The sequence below is a fragment of the Synchiropus splendidus genome, chromosome 12 (genome assembly GCF_027744825.2).
Source record: "Synchiropus splendidus isolate RoL2022-P1 chromosome 12, RoL_Sspl_1.0, whole genome shotgun sequence".
In the NCBI taxonomy this organism is placed as follows: Eukaryota; Metazoa; Chordata; class Actinopteri; order Syngnathiformes; family Callionymidae; genus Synchiropus; species Synchiropus splendidus.
Genome location: NC_071345.1, coordinates 6002704 through 6021550, shown reverse-complemented (window position 1 = coordinate 6021550; position 18847 = coordinate 6002704). Strand labels below are relative to the sequence as shown.

At 45.3% G+C, this 18847-nt stretch overlaps 1 protein-coding gene across 2 annotated transcripts in view; it reads right to left on the bottom strand.

Moving 5' to 3' along the window:
• The window catches only part of rev3l (REV3 like, DNA directed polymerase zeta catalytic subunit), a 30903-nt gene that overhangs the window by 9237 nt on the left and 2819 nt on the right, over nt 1-18847 (bottom strand). Inside the window, exons 2-13 of one of the 2 annotated variants that reach the window (XM_053880679.1) lie at nt 11055-11244; nt 10905-10979; nt 9364-9524; nt 8238-8376; nt 7428-7522; nt 7205-7309; nt 6724-6808; nt 4914-5065; nt 4713-4841; nt 4298-4526; nt 4085-4227; nt 185-3806 (exon numbers count right to left, since the gene is read on the bottom strand). In XM_053880679.1, coding sequence (XP_053736654.1) covers nt 185-3806; nt 4085-4227; nt 4298-4526; nt 4713-4841; nt 4914-5065; nt 6724-6808; nt 7205-7309; nt 7428-7522; nt 8238-8376; nt 9364-9524; nt 10905-10979; nt 11055-11244 — 5125 coding nt within the window. The remainder of the gene's footprint in view (nt 1-184; nt 3807-4084; nt 4228-4297; nt 4527-4712; nt 4842-4913; nt 5066-6723; nt 6809-7204; nt 7310-7427; nt 7523-8237; nt 8377-9363; nt 9525-10904; nt 10980-11054; nt 11245-18847) is intronic. The other variant, XM_053880680.1, reaches the window with a different exon arrangement.

Below are 18847 nucleotides of genomic sequence, written 5' to 3'. Positions count from 1 at the left end.
AAGCTCATACCAGAAAAATTGACAATGTTCAAGGAAAACATTTTTAACCAAATAGCTAATTTGGTTTAACAAACTCACACCAAGCACAACCACCCAAGAACTTCAGCAGAACCACTTCACACCATCCACTACTGAGCAGCGCCAGCTTGATAACATCTGATAATGTACTTCTAGAGACTCTCACATTGGCTTCCCAGGGGCGTCTGACGGGTCGCTGCAGAATGGCTCCTGGAAGGTGGCCTCAGATATCTCCAGGTCCAACAGAGAGCTCAGGATCTCCTCCCTGCTTGGTGGCGACATCAGCGGCTTGAGAACGTGGACGCCACATCCCGGTCCTCTCAGCAGCTGGCTGGTCCTCACCTGAGACAGAGAACTGATAGACCGAGGAGAGCTGCTCGGGGTTGTGGACGTGAGCGCGTCGATGCCTTCCAGAATGTCGCCCGTGGGCGAACCCTCGTGGCTCACGTAGGACACTGAGCTCAGGGGTAAAGGCAGGACGGGGTCGAAGACAGAAAAGAGGAGCTCTTTTCCTTCACAGTGGAAGTCTTGAAAGGGGCTGAGACTTTTACCAAAGGAGCAGTCCCAATCTCTGTTTTTGAATTTGTCGGAATCCAGAAACGTCAAGCTATTTGATTTGGAGTCCCCATTGTCGGGTCTGTCGTAGAGATCAGGGCTGACGGTTTTCTTCTGAGGGTCTTCCCCAGAATCGGAGCTCTTGAAACCTGCTGTCTGAGCTGGTAAACCTTCTTGGTTGACGTCGCTGAGAAATTTCACAGGCAGGTTTTTATCCGTCAAGACGAACTGATTTCCAGCGTATGGGCTGGAGAACTCTGTCTGATCGATATCATTAATGTCAAAGGAGTAGTTGTGCTGGGTGTCCGGGGAGAGGCTGCCCTCGATGAAATTGCAGTCATCCAGGTCTGGGTCGGACTGGAAACGAAGACAATCATCCGACAGGTTGGCTTCCTGCTGGGCCAACTCATCCGCCTTGGCCTTGCTCAAATTGTTCTTTCTGCTTCTGGGCTTTTTATCTTTCTGCGTTGCTGATTTGGGCGCCCTGGGCTTCCGTGGTGCAGCAGGTTTTCTAGATTTCACTGGTTTTGTACCAGAAGGTTGGGCAGCCTGAGCCGGAGAAGCACATGGACCATCAGCTTTTTGAGAAAGTGTCTGCTGCCTTTTCTCTAGAAGCTTCTTGAGAACGACCAAACTGCAAGGGGGATCCGACAACTTGGCGATCTCACCGTTCTTTGGTGAGTGCGTTGCATTTCTTTTGGAGTCATCCATAACACTGTTAAGAGAATGAGGGGAGGCCTTCAGAAGCTCGGCAGAGCTCTCTTCTTTAACCGTTAAAGCAGCAGTTTGGCAACCCTGCTGCTTCACCTGCACCGGTTCATGGTTGACTTCCATGATGGACGTCTCAAGGTCTTCATGCTTTGGTTCTACAGACTGGGCTACTGGGTTAGAGTCTTGGCTCTTATTAGGACTGATGCTGCCATCCGAGCTCAGAGGCTGCTGAAAGGGGAAGAAAACTTGCGATGAACTTTCTGTGTGAGGCGACCCATCTTCAGGGAAAAGTAGCACTGATGCATCTTTATCCAATTGTTCACCTTTTGTGACGTTGTCTTTCTTCTTGCGGGACCTTTTTGGTTTACTGCCGTTGTTCATTTCCACATTTTCTGTATTTATCTGTTTCCTTCTCTGCCTTGGATTGCTAACCTTGGTCTGCAGCGATGTCCCCTCCCTCGTCTCCTCCGGAGTCTGAAGAACAGGCTTCCTTTCTTTCCTGGTGACTTTTGTCAGAAGTTTGGATTTGGTGGTTTTACAGTTATTTCGTGACTTTCTGGTCTTCTGGTTTTGGTATGCACCTAGACATGGATCGCTGAAGGGGTTTATGAGTTGCTCTGAGCTCTCACGGGGGTCGCTAGGAGACCAACAACGAGGGGGTGTTGAGTCTACGGGACTAAGGGATCGATCTGATAGATAACCCAGCTCAACTAGAACATCTGTGTACTCTGTGTCATGGTCTTCAGCTCGGTCACAGTAGCATGCTCTGGGCGGAGGCAGCGAGGGCCGTTTTGAGCTCCTCCCACAACCCCTAGCCTTTCTGACGCTCTCACAATGTGTACTTTGAGATTTGGAAGAGGTGTTGGGCGCTTTCTTGCTCGTGGTATTAAGCTTGGCTTTTCTTTTGGTGTATTTTCTAGGTTTAGGCTCATGAATGGGGAACTCCACCGCAGTCGACTCTTGCACCTTGGGCCAGAAATCTTTCAGCGGCGCCAGCTTGTTGTACTTTTCCAACTTCTCTTTTGTCAGCGTCACTCGTTTCTCAGACGCGTTTAACTTCGACATTCTCACCAACATATTCTTCTGCCCTTTAAACCGGTTTATGATGATGTACTTGATGATGATAGGAGGTTCCTTCTTTCGCTTTTTCTGGCTTTTTTGTTCTTGTGAGCTGACAAGGTTGCTGTCTTTGACGGTAGCAGAGTTTTTTGAATGGTTGCCGTCCGATTCCTCGTCCTCTCCGCCACGGCGGATCCTCTTCCGCTTGGTCCTCAGGGTGTATTTGCTACCAGGAAGTGTTGACGGCTTCACACATGAAGATAAGCTTCCCGTAGCTTCTTCATGTTGGTCTTGAGAATTGTTGGAGGTGACCTCTGGAGGATCAGAAGAAGGGATTGCTTGGATATCGACATCTGTGGCCTCAGTTATTGTTTCAATTTCTGCATCTGACATTTCTTGAACTGGAGTATCTGTAACAGCGGCAGCATCATGTACTTGTTTGTCCCCAGAAGACGTCATTTCAGTGTCAACAGATGATGGACATGGAGATGTGGCAGGAGTGAGGCTGTCCATTCTGTCTACAGGGTCACTCTCGGCCAGCTTTCTATGGCCCACCATGCCCAACCTTTTTTTGCATCTCAACCTAGACCTGCGTGGCTGAGGTTGTTCCAGCTTTGGACAGGATTCGGGAGACTTTTTACACCCAGGTTTCTTCCTACCAAGGCAGTTGGAGAGGATGACGCTTGGGAAGAACTTGTAGTGAGCTTCCTGCTGTGCTACAATGGTCCGCTCAGTCTTGTTTTCCTGATAGTCTTCATACCTGATTTTCAGTTCGCCAACGTCTTCTTCCTCGCTGTCCTCGCACATTTTCTCCTTCTGAGACTCACGAAAGACATCGTCCTCTATGGCTGCGGTGGCTGAGGAAATGCTTCTCATGATGGGACTTTTACTGGCCTTTTGGCTGAGTTCCATCTCCGCTTTAGTCGAGCAGTTCCTCAACTCTGAGTAACACAGAGAAAAAGTCCTGTGGTTCTGCAGGATGGACAAACAGTTTGTTTCAACATTCTTCACGCTGCCATACTTCTTCCTATTTTTGGTGACAAAACTGTTATTGAAGGAGAAATCTGCATCATCTAACGCGATTGATGCCTTCTTGTCATAGGTAAACAGTGGCTTCATATCATCCGTGTCTCTACAGATGGGCGACGCTTCAGGGAGGCTGGACATCTTGCAAGGGATGGGGTGTTTGACGGGTGGGATGTACGGGATTTCTTTATTCACTTTGAAGCCGGTTGAACATTCACTACTGCCGTCCTGACTGCTTTTGGACTGAAAGTTCTCGTCGAGAGGTTGTTCCGTGTCCTTTCTGGGATCTGGGTGCTTGCACTCCAGAAGGATCTTTTCTGAGGAAGAGGGTTCCAGGTGCACTGTGTCTCCAGGGAAATGATTTCTTTTCATGATGATCTTTTCAGTCACAATGAGAGAAGACTGCGTCCTTGAGCCACTGTCTGTCAGAGAAGATTCTAGAGAGACGAGAATCACAAGATGTATTCAACATGAGTAAACTTCACTTTTCTATCCGTCTATAGCTAAAATGCTGACACATCCATCTATATGGCACTAGAGTAGCTCTGTATTCTAAGCCTAAATAGCAAAGAATAAAAAACATTATTCAAACAGTGACAGACCTGCTATCAGCCTTGATATTGTGACCATTAATGGGAAATTGATTTACAAGGCAAATAAAGTACCACCAGAACTTAAGTGCTGTGTCAGTCCATCTGGGTACGAGATGACTCACCGCTGCTCTCGTCTGCGGCGCCGTCGAGCTGCGGGATGGATAGATTGGCAAACAAAGAATTATTTCCACTCCAATCCATCTCTTCGTCAGAAGACTCCTGCTGCTCATCACTAAAACAGTCCTCTGCTTCTTTAACAGACGGCCTGCAGACACAGCGAGGACAGGACAGGCAGTCAGACGGAGCGTGTCTTCTCTGGTGAACAGGCCACTGACCTTGTGGTTGACGTCTCAGGAGCCTCGTTGTCCCAGCGCTGTGACATCACAACACTTAGCTCGGCCTCCTCTTTGTCCAGCTCTGGCCTCTCTTCCTCTTCATCACTGTTGCACTGGTAGCTCCTGGCACTCGACTGCGACTGGGAAAGCTGCCGGAGAGGCATTCTGCAAAAGCCATCATCCTGCAGGCCGGCCAGCAAATCGATCATGGCCTGGTCTTGGCTTCCATCTAAGACGAAAACAAAAACATTCTGGCTAATGCATATCAATAAAGACATCAACAACTTTGAGTGAGTGAAAGGCCTTCAGCTGCAAGATCGCAGAAATGAAGGGACACAAGCTACAGGGGACTGAGAGGAGGGGCCACCCCAGACACATCATACTGCCTTATACAAGCAGAACAACTATACGTTACCTAGCAGGGGGGAGTGGTTGGATGCCTGCGAAGCTTGTAAGAAGGACTGACTGCTCTCCAGAAGACCCAAAATTGCCTCCTCATCAACTACTGCATCCTCTTTCATTTTACTGGGAGACACAGGAGAGTCTGGAGAGGACAAGAGTCACAGAAATGCACTTAACACCTCCAACGTTTTTAACCTGGTTAAAACATCCGAACCTCTTTGAGAGTCCCGGTGCGCCTCCACAGCACAAGCTGGGGTGCACGACAATTCGTCCAGAAGTGAGAAGTTAGAATGGAGAGTCAGCTCACTGGCCACATCCTCGTGCTCGTCCACATCGCCTCCTTCAGCTGTGGATGAAGCTGGCGTCCTGAGAAAAGAAGACCTTTCACATCAGGGGCACTGGCGAGTGCTGGTTCAATCTAACCAGTTCAGAATCCCAAATGATCTCATGAACAACGTTTGTGTCACTCGCCTTTACAATACAGCCAGTGGAAAAAAAAAGTCAGTGTATGAGGGTACAACTGCCAGCGTGCCTTTCTCAGTGAGCGAGGGAGAGAAAATATGAATGAAATGGGCAGTGAGCCAAGTGGGTTTTGTAAGCGTCCAGACTGCTCTCAGCTACAAGGTGCCCACTGCGCTCTTACTCAGGCTGCTGCTCGGCATCGCCTAGCAACTTCCCACTTAGTGACTCTTAAATATTAAAATGAGGAGCAGGCAGACAGCAGCCACAAATGGAACACTTTTGCACGTTGCTGTAAAAATGTCTGGTCTTAATGCATGCTTATTCTCCTGAGAGCTTTGGCATAATAAGCGCCGTGGAAAGAAATGAAAATAAAATCCCAGTCGAACGTGGTCTCCTGAAAACATCGCATGACCATCGAACGCAGCTTCAACTGGCGCAAAACAAAAAAAATGGGTTGGCAACATGACTGACACTTCAGCGCTGACTGCTGCCTTTGAAGTGATGATGAAGTGAGATTTTCCTGCAGCCTCATTGTCGCTCGCATTTCTCTCTGCTGGGACATTTGATGCTCCAGAGAGTCAGAGGACACGTGCCACAGTCTGCTAGGCTCTTAATTAGTCTGCTGGTTAATGACTTTAGAGGCAACGAGGGATGGAGGCTGCCAGACGTCAAGAGAATACTGCAGGCATTAGCCACACCCCTGCTTTCTCAACGCTGTCACGAGAGGCTTTGACTTACAAGATACCAAGGTGACTACAGACATATCCAAAGATAAGTTCTCTCAGACAATGTTCATCCAGCAGCTGATAAACGATGAAAGGCACCATGTATATGCTCTATTTTAGGTTTAGATTTCATTTGTTATTTAATAAAAAGATTAAAAAATAACATGTATTTGTAGTTCAACTCCTCCCATTGGAACTGACAGAGCGCCACCAATGCCGGACAATCATATTTGCAGCAACAAAATTCTAAGCCACAACTATTTCCAAATATTTGGCTGGATCACTAGTTGTGTAAATACTTACTCCCCCGCTAACTATGAGAGTAATAACACACTGTGAATTGTATCATCAGCAAACTCACCAAAAAGTTCATCAATTAAATCCATTAAAATGAACCAGACCAAACATTGCAGCTTTAGCAGCAGCTCAAAGCTTTTCAGACTGTCACAACCCAGAAAGAGAAACTGCGACTCGGTATGTGGCTTCATTAGTAAAGCCAACAAGGCTCCCACGCTGCACTGCTTTCTCTCCCTTCTCCCCAGTTTCTGACATGTGATGTTGGTGAATGGAAGCCATCTGGATCTGATGCAGTAGCGCTCACACTCGGTGGCGGAGCCAAATGTACTTTTATTTATAACAGGAAATACTTTCCACTGTACATGGCGGGGGCAGGACCGACGAGTGTTTAAACTCAGTGACCTCATTTAACGCCATCCAGTCCCATTATGCAACTGAATTAGGCAAAAATTACGACTTAACTTTATCCATCTGCTTCGCTGTTTTCCAAATTTGGAGAGAATATTTTACGAAGTAGTGTTGGAACATAAGCAAACTTACAGGTCAAACTCATTTTCCTTGAGAATCTCCTTAAACCTCTTCATGAAGACCTTCTCGCTCTCCGTTGAAACAACAAATTCTCGTTCTGGAAAACAAGGCAGAATTCATTGTGGCACAACTCAGGAACACTGTTTTTAATTAACCTCAAAAAACTAAAAAATCTTCTACACCATTCTACTTGAACCAAAACTGTGGTGCACTCCAAATATGAAGCATTTGAGTCCTCATGCTCAAACCATTCAGCTGCGGCTGCAAGTTAATTAAATCTTCCTGGTTTGCACAACAGATGTTTTTTTTTTAATGGGAACATTAATTTGTTGGCAATAAAACATGAAACTGCATCATAAAAGTTCTGCTTTCTCTGCATTAAGAAAATGTTTTTATACCAGACTAAAATAACTAAAACTTTAAAGAAAATTCATTTTTAGCATCATCAAAATGAAACCAAAATTGGACAAAAATGTGTGAAAAGTCAATTCACCTTGTGATTCTGGCGTTTCAATCTGGGAGGGTTCATTCCGCTCCCTCCGCCTCTGCTTCTCGTCTTCCCAAATACCCCGGAGACCAGGATTCCTGCCAAGCTGATCTGGACATTTAAGATGACAAAACAGAATTGCTGTCATAAGAAAACACAGCATAAAACAACACAAAACAGAACATTCATTCTGAGGAGAGGTCAACTCCTTCTTTGCTGGTTCACTTACTCTCGATCTCAAGGCGGTTGAGGACGTCGACAGCTACGGCATCGACCTCCAGCTCACACGTGCTCCGCTTCTCCACATCGTCCAGAACCAAAGAGCTTGAGACAGGCAACGGCGAGACCATCAGTCAAATCACTGACTTCAATTCGCAGCGCATGAATGACAACTCAAACAAGCAGAACAATGCGAACAAGTTTGTCTTATCTGAACAGAATTCACGTACGCAATTGGTATCAACCATATTCTCTGAAAAGTGACCATGTTTTCATGTTTTTCATTTGAAGGATGAGTTCAGTCGAGGACAATGATAATGAGGAGAAGAAGTTTTATTTACATTTCAACTATTGCAGTGCATTATGGAACTTGTAGCAGGAAATGATTTTATCCAGAAAGACATTATGAAATTGTGTAGCCACCATATATAATCACACTGCTTGTCCTAAAGGGCTTCAAGTTCAGTTCAGGCTAAAGGGATCGTAAGGATAAAATGGACCTTAAATGAGCCAAAACTGTTATTTACAGCATCTAGGATGAAGAACTCAAAAAGACAACTCAAACAGAAAGAGAAAAACGGTTACATAATATGAAGGTAATGCAAGCTGCCTTGTGGCTGGGAAAAAACATGCCTGTATTTCAGACTACATCATGAATCATAAATCAAAGACGGAGTTTTTGCAGCTGTGAGTAATATTTAATATTTGCTGAAGTGATCCTAAATTCAGCCGACAAACAAAGAGGCGAGCCTTCCTTTGATGTGCGACATCCAGCTATTGCTTTTTAATATTCTTTAGGAAAGCTCCAGATGGGACTCACCAGGGAATGGCATTCTCTTCCCAGCGGACGAACGTGCCCCCTAAGGTGCTGTCGTTGAGCTTGGAGGTAGATGGGGTCTTCAGGGGGCTGAAGCCTGGGCGGCGGCCTTGTTGGTCAGGTACTGCAGAGGCGTCATCTGCTGAGGGACAAATGGGACGTTCATATGCAAGTGTATGTGTGTGTAGCAGAGAGCTGTGACTGTTGCAGTGCATTGTGGTGTCATGGTGGTGGAAGAAATGCTTTTCATAAACAGGCTATTACAACACTTTTATATATATAATGATATCGTGGGAGAGACATCCTCACTCACCTTGTTGACTGACAATATGGTTTCATTGAAAAGAACAAAAACGGCTGAAGCAACATTGCGTCAAAAGAGCTTTTGTTATGCTGCACTGCCAACTTACTGGCATCTTCATGCAGAATTAAAGTTTTTTTTTTCTTCTTAACAGTCAAAATCTCAACTGTTAGGGAGAACAAATGTAGCTTTTTGTCCAAATCCCAGTCCTAATCTTAGATTATTTCCAACCCTCTTTTCATGCCGCTCCATAAATAGACCTAACGTGATTCTGCGCACATCATTCTCCGACTTATTATTGCAGGCAGGAAAATCCACCCAAGACTTTAATAAAGTCCCTTTCTTTCCTCTGAACCTCACGCTTGACTCTCCTCCAACAAAAGGCTCCTTCGTTTCATCCGGTCCTGCTCTGATGCAATCGCTGGAAAGGGAGCTCCAAATCTGCTTTCAACAAAGGAGCGAAACACCTCGACACCTGTTTTAACTTCTCTAAAAACAGAGCTGGAATGAAAGGTGCTTGATCTTGGGTCATGTGGAGGAAGGATGGAACAGAGAGGCGAGGTGAAATCACCAGTCTTTTGGATATCAGTATCCATTACACAGACTGAAAAGTAATCCTCTGAACTACCAGTTACCATCTGTGTATTTGCTTTGTGAATCAGGCCAAACCTGACCCTTACTCTCAAGCTTGGGCACGAGTAGCACCCCCACAACCACCCCACCAACCCTGACCTCTGTTCATGGACTATTCCTTATTACAAGACAGATCACGACATTTAAAAAAAGGACCAATTCCACACCATTCCAAAGCAAATCCTTGTCCTTTACCTTTGTTTTGGCTCTTGCGGAACTTGATGGCTCCCAGGTTGATCATGTTCATGCCGTAAAGGTTGTAGTCGATGAAGAGCTGCAGCAGGTAGGGAATGTGGCCCTCGTGGGGCTGGTAACTCTTGTTCATCACCGCGCCGCTCTGCAACAGCTCACAAACCCTACAAGCAGCAAAATACAGGATGACTAAGTCAAATATTCAAAGCAGGTCTGGCAGAGAGAGAACTGAAGCATCACAGAATACTGAGAGTTAAACGCTGCTGGCTGCTGCTTTTGATGGATATACATTGACAAAACACTATTTTAAAGTTTAATGCCCTTTTTTCCTTCAAGGGTCAGTCCTCAAACACAGAGGATGGATTCACAAAAACCAATGGAAAAACTTGTTTTTGACCAGCACCCACACGAACTGGCTACAGGTATATGCACTCGAGCTGAGACATAGCAGTGGCTTCACAAAATAAAAGTGAAAATGGAAACCCAGGCAATGTGCTCCAGCCTTTCGCTGTAGTCAAATTTAAGTAGTGGGCTGTGTCAGCTCTATTAGTCCCGGTTACCCCCGAATTTTGTTTAAACTGCGTACATTTTACCAGTGTCTGTTACTCAGTTGCCACAAAGCGATTTAAACATGGTGGCCATGATCTCACGTCACTCTGGTTGCACACAAGATGCTGCTGCAGCCTTCTATTTTTCTTTTGGCAGAGCTGATATGGCAAAGAATTACTGCCCACCACAGCTCACAAAAAGTCCTCTGCCCTTGAGAAAGCTTTTCACTTGAACTAAAAATACTGTCACCATTTAATCATGTGATGTCTTCTAGCAGTGGAGCTTGTCACAGCTCCAGTGCTAACATTTATTACAGGGTTTTCGCGAGATGGAAAGGAGTGTGGCACATGGCCACGGCTTCAATGAGAACCTTCAGAAAAATGATCTCTTTTCAAATACGAAATCTCACCTGATCAAACATATTTAATCATCATGGCGGTGGAGATGAACATGGCGTTTTTCAAGGAAAATCCCGAAAGAAACATAAGAATGACTGAAGTCCGTTGCTTGCTAAACTCAAGTCGCACACACATTCAGACAGAAGAAGAGGTGGACCTCGTGAGAAGGCTGGAGAGTCCACCTCCATGATAAGTCTACTTATCATGATAAAAAAAGTAGCGTTTTTATTACCACCAACTCAGTCATAACTTTTCCAGGTGATTCAATGTTTCTCCATCGTGTCATGAAATAAAAAATCCTGGCGGAAACCCAGAATCCAGCCACAAAAACAATTTAAACATGTCAGGTATGATCTCGCATCACTCTAGTTGCACTCAATTTTATTTTGGCAGAAAAGATGCAGCAAAGAATTAGCGCCTCCCACAGCTCACAAAATCTGTTCTGCCCTCGAGACGGCTTTTGACTTGAACTAGAAATACTGTCATTCAATCTAGACTTATGTTCTAGCACGGGGCCTGGTCACAGGCCTAGATCTAACATTCATCATTTCACTGCCTGCAGGGTTAAGCACCACTTCCTCCCCATGAATGACTCACCTTTTGACCATCTGAGGATTGTACAGGTAGATCTTCATAAAGTGCTTCTCCTTGGAGTGGTAACCGTAGAAGGGCCTGGGACAAAGCGATACAAGCGTTAACACCACCAGCTGGCGAGAGACTGGGGTCATATTAGTTGGTTTGACTTACATGCCAGAGACAAGCACCACTTTGAAGATGTGCTGGACGCTGGAGGAAGGGTTTCCCATGGCAACGTTCAGTGCTCGGTCGATGCTGAAAGCCACTTGCCGCATGTGGCGCTCTGGCTGCTGGTCAAAGCCGTCGTACGGAACATAAATGTAGGGAAACACGCCGTGGAGGTGGAGGCATGTTTTCTGGCCTGCAAATGAGATTATTAAAAATGGTTAACACTTGGAAGATTTCAGAAAAACCAAGGGGGAGGTTTGTACAGTCTCCAAGTATACTGCAGGGAAAACTTCAAGAACATCTGGAACAGGACAGAAACACTGTCGTATATCGGGTACAAAACAATGCCAACACTTAATTTCTTTAAACAAATGCTTCAAAAGTGAAGCTGCCTTTGGGCATTTCACATCCGAGAAGCGTAGTAATGTCCTCAGTGAAATAAAGTCCTCATCAAACAAACAAACGTAGCAAGCCATTTGTGAGAAAATGTAGCCACTGAGACGATTAAATCCCGTGACAGGTTACAATTGGGATGGATGGGGCGTTCTGGGGGTCTAGTCAAGCGTTTTCCCAGCAGTACGCTTTCTGAACGATCACCGCGAGGCCAGTCAGATGGATGAGTGCGTCAAAAAGCCCGTCATGCGAAGATTCACGACGGACATACGGTGTTATAGGGATCCATTAGCTAAATAGCTAAATAGAGAGGCAGAAGGTAAGGCATCAATGCGGATCACGGAGGATTTAGAGGCAAATGGAGGTCAGCTGAGGCAGAACAAGGGGATATACAGTATTCATTGCTTGGTGTGACATCATCACAGTCAGCCAGACGGTCTGCGGCGTCAACTGAGGTGAGCTGTGCTGGAAATGTTTTACAAGCCTTGCTCAGTTGTGTTCCTTTAAAACACGGTCTCAGAAGGAGGAGTGCAAAGGCATAAAAAAAGAGCAGACAGCGGGAGGCAGTGTTGAGCCGAGCCTTCGCTGTAGCCCAGACTTGTCCGCACATGCCTGCCTTTCTGCCACTCTCACAGGAAGCACGGCGTTCATAGATGGCAGGAGGCGGGGTCCCCGGTCCTGCTAGTGAAATGTCTATATGCCGGTTCATGACAGACGCTGTTGTGCCGGGGAACCTGGGCGGTGTAGTCGCAGCGTCTTGTTGCAGAGATACCTGAGGCCAGGAGCCAAATGAGAGACGTGATGTGTTGAAGGACAATGAGCCGCAGTGTGACATTCTAATGAGACAGTTTCTGTAGATCATTGCATCACTGTTATGATTAAACAGTTCACAGAAACCGCTCCTTAAATTCTGAAGCAAACACCAGTTGACTTGTTTATTTACACTTGTCTAACTTGTGAAGTAGATTCTATTCCACAGACGTGTGTCACTGATGTACACACTACAGCTTGGCATATTAGTAAAGGTTTTAATGGTGTTTATATTCTGTAGTATTGGCTCATAAATAGGGCTGAGGATTGGCAAGAACCTCGGGAAACGCATGATAACCGGGTCACGGATACAAAAGTATCACAATATATGACGAATTATGATATATTGCAACAGTCTACACAACTAACAACAACAAAAAAAACAATCACACAATATTACACGTAATTGAAAGGACAAAAATAACAATAGTAATGTAACAATAAACTGAGGTCGAAAAAAGAAATCAAACAATGGATGTTTGCGCTCCCTCCCTCCAAACATCTGCTTTAAATAGTGCAGATGTTATTATTTTGTCAGCCATATTTGCGACCTAAACTGTGCAATTTGTCAACAATTAAACACTCTGGATTTGGTCACCAAGCAGGTAGACATACAAATTTGCTCTTTTACAATCAAAATATAAGACTGTTTGATGAATTTCTTTCTGGGGATGAGGCATATAGACGGGTAGACTCCAGTGTTGAGGGGCACGTGTCTGTCTCTCGCTCTCTCTCTCTCCCAGTGCACTCGTCTTTCTACCTCCCAGACTCACAGAAATTGCAAAGCAGTAGCTGCCAACACCAACTCTGGCTGCAGTTGCTAGGCAGCCAGCTAAGCTATGAAAAGCTATGGTAGATGAGCGATGGGCAAATGGAAAAGGGCAACAAAAATCAGGATTCAACAAAATTCAACACAGATCATTTTCAAATGAGTAAGGCAGCTACAACAAATAGACAAATGTATATGTGCATAAAAAGACAAAATATTTAACGTAAATTATAACAATGCACCTCAGAACTGTCCTCAACTATGAGGAACAAGCGCCAATAAATGAGATGGAACGTGTTCTTTTGACTTGTTGTTTCAGCCATCGCCAGCAGGAATCTGGAGATTATTTCTCCCTGCACTCTCTGAGCACATGTGCAGTTTCCTGTTGACCTTCCTGTTAGAGGATTTGTGAATGGGGCCGTCCTTGGTGGGCGGGGCTGTGGATATGTACAGGGTTTATCGAAGAGGGAGGGGCGTTGAGGCAGAGGATTGCCCGCGTGCCAAGTAACTCTTGCTTCCTCTTTTCCCATGACTCAGTTGCTCCGAAACACTGGCGGGGCAGTAAGACAGACAGCTGCTTGTCATCACATTCGTCATGCGATTTGTCTAAAATGTGAAATGCTAATAGTAGAGATCGTAACTGATACACTCTGCTATATAAAAGAGGCACCTTCAACCCTTCAACAACAACATTTATAGACATAAATAGAAAGACCATCACTAATATGCTGCTTGTCTGCTGTCTGCATCACATGATTCAGGAAGCTTTCAATCATCTGTGCGGCTGAATGCTGCGCAGCGAGTTCATCTGTTCTCATTTTAATAGAGGGCGCCGGAGGGAGGAGAAGAGACAAGGTTGCTATTAATTAAAAATCAACGGTGTGAAGAAAATTCCACCAACACTTCAGCCCTCTGAGGCCCTTATCGTCACTTAATACAGCAACCCAAATATTCTCCTCAGATTCAAAACGTAATTTATCATGTTGAATAGCTTTTAACAGACTGGGACGAACGATGACAGCCGCCAAGTCTAAGGCCAAATATGGACGACATGAAGAGGGCGGATGCTGTACGACTGTACATCTGGACGCGTCACACAATAGTACAAGTGAGAAAAACACTCAGCTTATTCCTCAGACGAAGGAACAAAGAAAGGAGGAGGACTCTATCACATAAGTAAAGGACAGCAGAAGCAGTCCACATGCTGAGACTGGATTCATAGAGAGGAGTTGCAGGAAGAACTCCATGAACCGGGATGTTCGCCTCTCTTCACCTTGGGTGAACTTTTCAGGGAACGGGTGCAGAGCGAGAAAAAAATCGGGCTCATTTGGCCGGGGCATCGCACATAAATATGGAGAGCATCACAGTAGACCATATAGGCCAAGCATTGCCGGGGGCAGGAGCAGGGCCGCGCCGGGACACACACACGCACACACACTTTAGCAGGACCATGGGGAAGGGAGGAGCTTAACATATGCAGTATATGGTGTAGGGAAAAAAGGGACAGTGAGATCTTCATTTTCGACAATAGTCATGCAGGCAATCTCTGACTTTTATATACAACTATATTTGACTCTATTAATTTTTTTATCTTTGTAGTTTTGGTGTAAAATCACAAGATTACTACTTATATAATGGCATAAACTTAGATGTTTAAAAGAGTCCCAAGAATATTTGAAAAAAAAAAGCCTGCCTCGGGTTGGAAGTCAGAGCACAATGAATTAAAAGACATCTGCGATGGGATGGCGAGGAGGTCAATAGGCAGAGGTCGCAGGTTAATCTAGGTCTCCTCGTAAACACTGGCTCTCTGTACATCAACTTGTCTAAAAAGCCTGCGCTGGGCAAAACGGAATGAAAAGGCGAGCGAGAAAGAAAATGGGGGGGCTCTGAAAGAAAAAATGTGTAGACTCACAACTGAAACAGTATGTTGAGGAAAACTGAGGAATGTGGAGGGAAATTGAGAAACGGGAGGAGTGAACTCTGGGTACAGCAGAGGGAGAGACAGGGGCAATCCAACCGCCAGAGGAGGGGATTTTGCAGTATGAGGAACTCCAAACGGACTCGAAACACAAAGACACACACACACAAGGACACACATATTTTCCCTTTTTTCGCAGGCAGTGTGTCCAAATATGCATCTGAAGGAGACTTCAAAAGTGAAGTTGCGTGAGCAGTGCTGTACTGCTGAGAGTGACTGAGGCGTTCACATTCATTGAGAGACTCCACTCTATTCTGTAGTTAATCCATAACTTCAAACAAATGTGAAGACAAATCTCATAGAAATTGAATTGTCTACAATCTAATCTGTTCTGTTGGGATAAAGCTTGAAGGGAAATTTCAACTCTGCCACCTGATGAGGTGCAGAGAATCACAGGTGATATTTCTGCACTTGCCACTGGTCAACACTAGTAAACACAAGTCATTCAAGTAAACTGCTGTGCAAACAAAGAGCCATCAATTGAACGACATCATGTCTGGCAGCTGTCTATCTAATGTTGCCGTCTGATAGATATGCCAGTTTTAAGCCTGAAGTTCAGTCCATTGAAAAGTCTGAGCGTCAAACTAAATCAATGCAATACAACCCAAACATGCATTTTTATGTACAATTAAACGCCAGTAATGCATGCTTTTCAACCATCAAAATGCTTGTTAGCTGCAGCTTTGTTCAGCTCCAGTGAAGACTCCAACATGAGTCACTGCCAGAGCTGATTAAAACGAAGGAAACTGAGACTATCAGCGCAAAGATACGGCACAGGGACATTTGTCACATGCAGAATGGGCAGAAAGTGTTTCCCGGACCAGATCTGAGATCAGCGGTAGCAATCTCTCGCCAGACAACAAGGCAGACTTCTAAGCTCTGGCTGCCCTCCTTTTCACAGCTCTGATGAAACTTGATATTCACAGCATGTCTTGCTCTCCAACGCACATCACGAGGAGCGGGGACAGCGGCCACGGCTGGCGCATTGGTCGCTCTCGCCGGCCTCCTTCCCTCCCTCCCATCCTGCTTTCCCTCCCCTCCACTTTAAATCCATCACTGGCGCAGCAATAAATGCACACTAAATTGCAGCTGGCCAACTGACATACATGGGAAGGACTACAGACGAGGACACCCCGTAGATCCTGTTTAAGAATGTTTAGCTGTCAAAATGAAAAGCACTGACGGTGTCGGCTAAAAATAGGGGGAGGATACCAGCACTGCATCTGGCATGTAGTACACGTCGACGCACAGACTCTACTGCATTAAAACATGCACGCAGACAAACCAAAGCAGAGCTATTTTTAGACCCGGGCCTCGAGAATATCCCCTTCCCCCTCCCATTTTTAATAAGCCAACCCAAGAACTGACTTCACACTGCAATTGAATTAAAAATTTATTTAAAAAAGACCCTCCTGGTGACACTGTTTAAACCATCCTGTGACAGAGGACGTTTGCATGTTATCAGAAAATCTAAAATCACCATAAAAAAGGAAGCTACGCTAGCGGCCACTAGGCGTTTTGGAAAAACGGTATTGACTGTTATAGCTAATGATTAACAGCCCACACAGCTGAAAGCCATCTCACTCTTTGACCTGCACGTTTGAGGACCCCGGGCAGTGCTTTGACCAGGCCAGTGACTATTCATGTTGTCCATGCTACCAAGAAATGTCCCGGACACACTCTAGAGCCAGCGTGTCATGGAGAGCGTGTCAGGCCGACCACAACTGTTCAATTGCCTGCAGTAACCTTTGACCTCCTGATGGACTTTCACTCCAACTTCGGCAATCTTTGTCCTCAGATGAACCAAAGCCGAAATATAAAATCCAGCAGATCATGATGACTTATCCTGCAGGAGATCATGCTGGGGGGTTACATCATCATTTTGACCCCCTATATCTGTGGTGCACCATGCAAACTAGCTGTGCAGTTTCCCTTTATTCCCACAGCATTTGAAAACATCTGTATGAATGCAGCATCAGATCAAAGAGTTCCTTCCACCCCAGCTGCCATTGAAGTGCTCCTTTGCCGGCAAAATTCTTTCACGCTTTCAAAACAAGTTCTTAATCATTCTGGAAAGCACTGCAGAGTTTTCTTGCAGCAGTGCAAAAGGGGCCTTGGGGGAACACAAGGTGGGGAGTCCCCCCCTACTATGGGCTTGCCGTAGTGTATCAACGCCCCTTTCTGTTGCTCGGTGACGACAATAGCCTAGACAACAGCGGAAGAGGCCGACGCCGAGTGAAGGACCTGGACTGACCCAACACCACGTGCCAAAGGCTTCTTTCTGTACCGACCACACAGACCCATATTCTGAGCCGGATTTGAAATTGGAGAGTTCAATTACAGGTTAGTATGGATTCGCATGTGGAGATAGGAAAAGAAAAAGTTTTGCTCGCTGGTCCATCTTTGATTCATTTCATCATTCTTCAAAAACAGAAAATGACAGTAAATAAGATGGATGAACAGACAGTTGACAGTCACTCTTAAAACTTCACCATTGTTCAGAGATGGCATCCAATGTTGGCATCATAGCACACACATACATGGCATGAACGGACAACAATGTACCAGTTTCAGCACCAAAGAGCCAGCATCTCAGTAGTATATCATACAGCAGCTAACAGTGTAAATCCAAAGATCTCTGGACATTAGTTTATCCTGAAGTTGCTTGAATCTTAACCATCCTCTTAAACAATTCAGTTTGATGCTTGCTGTTGTAAACTGTGGCCAGGCTTTTAGTTAGGGAGTGTCTGGGGCAACCCGAACTTCAACTTTTCACAGCAGGACGGCCTAAATTTCTGATTATTAGTGTCTGAATAATGCCCTACCTGTAGCGTCATCGCACTGGTTACCATGAAAAGGGACAGCCAAAGTTTGTTTTGTTTTTTGCTGTAACCTTGCAGCAATATTTAGCGTGGACTACACTTATATCCTCTTGCCTCTTGCTTGTTTTGTTTTATGATACATTAGGTTGTTCAGTGAACATTATAGTGTGTTGATGATGAGCTGTTTGGTTTGGCCTTTGAGCGCTGCATTGCTTTTCCTTTTAGGATTATTACTACACATGGATATGAGTGGTCTACACCTTTCAGAAACTTCATTCTCCAAACATTCATGGTAAAATGCTAATGCTAAAATGCACTTCAGAGTGCTTGTTTTCAAAAGAAACTGGGCTCTGTCTCCTTAATGCTTTTTGTTTCACACAAGGAGCCGGGCCTCAAATTTTGGGGCCAAAATGTCACAGGATTAGGATTAGTGCACAGAAGCGTTCCTTTTTCAAGAAGGCTGTACGTTTTTTTTTTTTGTTCAGATTACACAGGAATACTGATGATTATAAAGATGTATTGCTGCTGGCAATCAGTTGAATCTCCACTCTGGAAGGCCATGAACTGGGCTCTCATAAATAAATCAAGGAAGCCAAGTGCTGATGGTGAAGTTAAAGTTAAATTAAAAAAAATTGTGCAAGCAATCTGATATTGAAATTGGAGTTGGAGCCATTCAACTGAGTCAGAGATCCTTTACACATAAGTACCAGGTAGGAGCAGGGTGGTAATGACAAACTAAGCAGGAGCAAATGGGGCTGCAGCAGCCGGATTACAACTGAACTGGTGAAGCTGACAGAAGAGAAAGAGAGTAAACAGTGAAGAGCACAATGACCCCTCTACCTAATGAGCCAGGGGACTCTTTAGAACCCCCACATTATCCCATTCACGGAGCTGAAGGAATTCCTTCAGATGGCATTAAGGTTCCCCTGAAGAGAGCTCAACCTGGGGGCAGGGGGAGCGGGAGGAAGAAGGGGCCCGGGTTCGGCTCGCCCCTCAATTGGTCACGCACTCCTCTTTCTCCCCG